General features: G+C 40.2%; 1 protein-coding gene across 1 annotated transcript; it reads right to left on the bottom strand.

Annotated features, from left to right (window-relative positions):
* Positions 1-3,802: 3,802 nt before the first annotated feature.
* OR5AU1 (olfactory receptor family 5 subfamily AU member 1) lies at positions 3,803-5,068 on the bottom strand. The gene has a single exon (XM_007990729.3). It carries the CDS (start codon positions 4,917-4,919, stop codon positions 3,942-3,944), a length of 978 nt encoding a protein of 325 aa, XP_007988920.2. The 5' UTR covers positions 4,920-5,068; the 3' UTR covers positions 3,803-3,941.
* Positions 5,069-6,126: the final 1,058 nt, after the last annotated feature.

Raw genomic sequence — 6,126 nt, 5'->3', positions numbered from 1 at the left:
TGTAATCTTCCCTGCTTTCCCTCATGTCTCTTTAGCTTCCATCACCATCTCCTGACCTGTTGTTCTTCTGTCATTACAGATTATTTTGCATCTTCTAGAATTGTATACAGATAGAAATGTACAACACATACATTTTGTCTGTTTTCTTTTATTTGGCATATTTTGAGATTCTTCTGTGTTGTAACATGTAAATAATAATTCATTCATTTTATTGCTGAGTAGTATTGCCTTGTAAGGACTGGGGGTTTTTCCCCTCATTTACCTGTTAATGGACATTTGGGTTATCTCTAGTTTTAGAGTATCCCAAACAGAGCTACTAAGAACGTTTGAACACAAGTCTTTTGTATAGTCTACCACACACAACAACTATTCCATTTATTATATTCCACCAAGAGAAATAAAAACATGTATCATAACGCATATATATCATATGCTTTTATTTCTCTTGGTAGAATATAATGAATGGAATAGTTGTTTAATATGGTAGGTATCTATCGAACATTTTGTGAAACCACCGAACTGTTTTCCAATGTGGTTTTACCATTTCACATTCCCATCAGCAGTGTATTAGAGTTCCAGTTGCTTCACATCCTCACCAACACTTGCTATAGTCAATCTTGTTCATTTTACCTATTTTTAGGTGTTTTGTTATCTCATTGCATGTTAATTTAACTTGCATTTTAATCTGCATCTCCTTATGATGTTAAACATCTTTTCATGTCTTTTTTGCCTTCTGTATATCTTCTTTGGTGAAGTGGCTGTTCAAATCTTTTGCCTCTTTTCTTACTGAGATGTTTTTATAGATCTTAGGGAGTTTTCTATGTATTCAGGATGCAAGTGCTTTATCACATATACAATTGAAAATATTTTCTTATAACCTGTGGCTTGTCTTTTGTGTGTGTGTATGTGTGTGTGTACATATATATTTTCAGAGACAGGGTCTCATTATGTTGCCCAGGCTGAAGTGTAGTGTCTATCCACACGTGAGATCATCATACTGCAACCTCCTCGAAATCCTGGGCCCAAGTGATCTTCTTGCCTAAACCTCTCATAGTGAGGACTACAAACACACACCACTGCACTTGGCCTTTTTACTACTGTAAGTCTCTTTTGATGTATTTTTGAATGACGTCCAATTTATTAATTTATTCTTTTATATATCATGCTTTTTGTGTCATATCTCAGAAATATTTGGCTACCTCAAGGTCACAAAGGGTTTCTCCTATGTTTTCATTTTTAGAAGTTTTATAGTTTTAGGTCTTACGGTTAGGTCTACGATCCATTCATAATTGTTCTTATTTGGTGTGATGTATGAATAAAAGTTGATTTTTATACATATGGATAACTAAACATTACTACGCCATTTGTCGAAAAGACTATTCTTTCCCTGTTAAATTGCCTTGGCACATTTGTTGAAAATCAGTTGTCCACATATTCGTTTGTGGTCTAATTGTGGTCTCTCTATTCTGTTCCACTGATCTATTTTTACAGCAATACCACACTGTCTTGATTACTGTAGCCATATAATTCTTGAAATCAGGTAGTCAGACTTTCAACTTTGTTCTTTTTCAAAGTTGCTTTGGTTACTCTAAGTCTTTGCATTTCCATATAAATTTTAGAATCGAGTTGTCAGTATCTATAAAAAGCCTGGTGGGATTTTGATTGGGATAGAATTGAATCTCAAGACCAATTTGGGGAATATTTGCATCTTAACAATATTAAATTTTGTAACCAACAAACTTGATATATATCTTCATTTATTTAGGTGTTCCATATCTTTAAACAGTATTTTGTTGTTTTAAATATACAGCTCTTTTATATTTTTTGTCAGTTTTTTTTTCAGATGAAAGTCAATTGAGGATAATCCAAGGGATTATTTCTTGATTCTCAATTATATTCCATTAACCTAAATACTCATCCTTATGCCACTACCCACATTATTTTGATAATTATAGCTTTATGGAAAGTTTTAAAATTTGGTCTGTATTCCTCCAACTTTGTCCCTTTTCTTAAATTTTTATTTTTAAGACAGGGTCTTGCCCTGTTGTCCAGGCTGGAGTCCAACGGCACAATCACTGCTCATTGAGGCCTTGACTTCCCAGGCTCAAGCGATCCTCCCACCTCAGCCTCCCGAGTAGCTGGGATTAAAGGTGTGCACCACCACTACCAGCTAATTTTTGTATTTTCAGTAGAGACGGGTTTTTTTCCCATCTTGCCCAGGTTTGTCTTGAACTCCTAGCCTCAAGCAATCTGCCTGTCTTGGCCTCCCAAAGTTCTAGGATTACAAGTGTGAGCCACCAAGCCCAACCTGTCCTTCTTTTTAAAATGGTTTAGGTATTCTGGTTTATTTGTATTTGCATATACATCTTAGGACCAACTAGTCAAATTTTTAAAATACAGCCTCTGAGATTTTCCTAAGGATTATATTGAATCTACAGAACAGTTTGGGATTATATTGAATCTACAGAACAGTTTGGGATGTGTTGCCATGTTAATGATATTGATTATTCCAATCCATGAACATTGAAGTTCTCTCCATTTATTTAGGTCTTCTATAACTTTTCTCAGTAATGTTTTATAATTTCCAGTATATGAGTCTTGAATTTATTTTGTCAAGCTTTTCCTAAATATTTAATTTTGGGGGGACACTATTGTGAAAGAATTGTTTTGTTAGTTTCATTTTTGGATTGTTTCTTGCCAATATATAAAAATATAATTAATTTTTCTATATTTTTTGTATCCTGTAATTTTACTGAACTTGGTTATTAGTTCTAGTGGAGTTTTTTAATAGATTACTTGGAACTTTCTATATTCAAGATCATGCTATCTACAAATAAACACAATTTTTCTTCTCCCTTTCCAACCCAGATGCTTTGTTTGTTTTAATGTACTTGCTATAACCTTCAGAACAATGTTAAACAGAGATGGCAATAGAATACATCTTGCCTTGCTTCAGATCTTAAGGGGAAAGCAGTATTTCACTAGTAGATATAATGCTGGGTGTAGATTTTCCATAAATGCCCCAGATGAGGCCAAGGTGGGAGGATCACTTGAGCTCATGAGTGCAAGACCAGCCTGGGCAACACAGGGAGACCCCATCTCTACAAAAATTAAAAACAGGCTTCTGAAGATAAGTCTTATTGAGGGCATTTGGCTTTGTAGATGAAATTCTGTCATAGAGAGGGTCTTATCTCCTTTGTTGACTGGTTGGTTAGTTGACAAGCATTACTTGAGCAGCAATGGAAAATATAAGAGCAATATCCACAATTTGGTCTTAGGGATCTTAAAAATTCTGAGTAAAGAAACAGTCACTCACTAAGTATATATTCATAGTTTTCCATATGCTTAGCTCTGTGTTCTCCCTAACAGGAATTTAGCCAGGTGTGGTGGCATGCACCTGTAGTCCCAGCTACTCAGGAGGCTGAGGCAGGAGGATTGCTTGAGGCCAGGAGGTTGAGGCTGCACTGAGCAATGTTCATGCCACTGTGCTCCAGCCTGGGGGGCGGGGAGAGAGAGAGAGAGGGAAAGAGAGAGAGAGAGAAAGAGAGAGAGAGAGGAAGGAAGGAAGGAAGGAAGGAAGGAAGGAAGGAAGGAAGGAAGGAGGGAGGGAAGGAAGGGAGGGAGGGAGGGAGAGAGGGAGGAAGGCAAGGAGGGAAATGGAAGGAAATACATCAACTGGGAAAAATGAATGAAGCGTCTCAACATGGATAACTAAATCTTGCCAACAGGTTGAATTATGCAACAAGCAGATACACCCTTCTCGCTTCTTAGTCTCTAGGACACCATCAGTTCTTCTGTGGCAGGTAGATGCAGAAGCACCTGCAGACCAGAAGGCATGCCCAATATTCACAGGGGCAGGCATGGGAATGTGCTCAGGGTGACACCACCTAAGGTAAAAGTTCCCTCGGCTTCCTAAAGATGTGCGGTAATGCATTGAGAAATCATTCCATTGTTTTCCTACCCCAAACCTTTATTAAAGCTTCCTTCACGTCCTTGTTTCTCAAAGAGTAGATGAGGGGGTTCAGCATTGGGATAACCACTGTGTAGATCACAGCAACTGTGCGGTCCTGGGTCAGTGAGTAGCTGGACCTGGGGCGCAGGTACATAAAAAGCGTTGTGCCAAAGAAGAGGCAGACAGCAGTGAGGTGGGATGCACAGGTGGAAAATGCCTTAAACCTGCCCTTGGCTGAGCTCATTCTCAGGATGGTGTTCAGAATTAAGAAGTAGGAGATCAAGATTGTAAGGGTGCAGCTCAAAAGGTTGAAACCAGCAAAAATGAAGAGCAGGATCTCACACAGTGAGGTGTCTACACAAGACAGGGACAGGATGGGTGGTCCATCACAGAAGAAGTGAGTGACCACATAAGCACCGCAGAATTTCAGACTAAAGATACAGCTGGTGTGGATAAGAGAATTGAGGAATCCTGCACTGTAGGAGCCCACAATCAGCGAGGCACAGACCTCAGGAGACATGACGGTTGGATAGAGCAGGGGCTTACAAATAGCAGCATAGCGGTCATAGGCCATGGCAGCGATGAGATAGCACTCACTAGTGGCAAAACCCGCATAGAAGAACATCTGAGTCATGCAGCCAAAATAGGAGATCACTTTCCTCTTGGCCAAGAAGTTCACCAGGGTCTGGGGCACAACTGTGGAGGAGTAGCAGAAATCCAAGAAGGAGAGGCTCTTCAGGAGGGAGTACATGGGTGTGTGCAGGGTGGCACTCACATGGATCAGAAGGAACATGACCAGGTTGCCCAGCAGAGTGGCGGTGTACATGCCCAGGAACACCACAAAGAGCAGCCTCTGGAGCCGGGGGTCAGTGGTGAGGCCCAAGAGCTCAAACTCAATCCCTTGGCTCAGGTTTGCACCTTTCATGCTTCTCCAGTGCTCTGTGGTGGAGAAAGAAGGCACCACCATAAATTAGATTGAACACCTGGGGCTCTCACTGAGTTTAATTCTGCCTAAGGACAGCCTTCTGAAGATGAGTCTTATTGAGGGCATTTGGTTTTGTAGATGAAACTCTGTCATAGAAAGGGTCTTCTCTCCTTGGTTGGTTGGCTAGTTGGTAAGCATTACTGGAGCAGCAATGGAAAATATAAGAGAAATATCCACAATTGGTCTCAAGGATCTTAAAAATTCTAAGTAATGAAACAGTCACTTACCAAGTATATATTCATAGTTTTCCATATGCTAAGCTCTGTGTTCTCCCTATCAGGATTTCAAGAGTGCCTGACCTCGGGAAGTTTATATTCTATAGACAGTATATTTTGTGTTTAAGCCACACATACTGCAGTGTCAGACCGCCAAGGTTCAAAGTTGGGACTTTGCCATTAACTAGCTGTGTAATCTCGGGAATGTTACTTTACCTTTCTTAGTTTCCATTTTTCCATCTGTGAAATAAGGATAATAGCACCTGTCTCTAAAGATTATTATAAAAATTCAATGAGTTATTTCATGCAGAGAACTTGAACAAATTCCAGCACTTTGAGGAAGTTCAAAGAAGGTTAGCTATGAGCATTCTCACTAAGAAAATAGACCCAAAACCTAAACAAACATGATAAATAAGATGAACCCACAACAAAGCTTAGCAAGCAACCTACCACCTAACAGTATCGACAGAGACATACGTGCTATGCAAGCATTACTAAACAGGCCTTCAGAGAGGCTGTAGATGGCTCATTGGGTCAGCTATAAAATTGGCTCTGTGAAATCAGCACTAGCCAGGCAATAACGTGAGTACTTAAGGTAACAAGGGCTGAGAGTGTGGAGGGGTGAAGGTGGTATAAGACTGCATGTGGGATCCTCCATCAACGGGAGAGTCTCCTCATCATCCACAAAGCTGCCCATCATTTCCAGAGAACAAAATCACCCTGGACTCAGGGGATGTTGCGGCCAGCAGGGAAGGAACAAAGTGAGTGAGGCTTTGTGAAAATGTCTTTTCTGTTTAGAGAGTGAACAAGGCTGTGAATGCATCACCTAAACACCACGCTCTCCTCTGCCCCATTGGCTCCTCTACCACATGTCTTCCCAAGTTACCTCTGGGTGCTGAGCCAGTTAAGCACCCCGTGCTCTTGGGTGAAGACTCTCAGTTACAAAGACTTTGAAGCCAACAGATGTGGCTGAG

The sequence above is a fragment of the Chlorocebus sabaeus genome, chromosome 29 (genome assembly GCF_047675955.1).
Source record: "Chlorocebus sabaeus isolate Y175 chromosome 29, mChlSab1.0.hap1, whole genome shotgun sequence".
NCBI lineage: Eukaryota > Metazoa > Chordata > Mammalia > Primates > Cercopithecidae > Chlorocebus > Chlorocebus sabaeus.
Note: the sequence above shows the minus strand (reverse complement) of the source record. Positions and strands in the feature narration are given on the sequence as shown.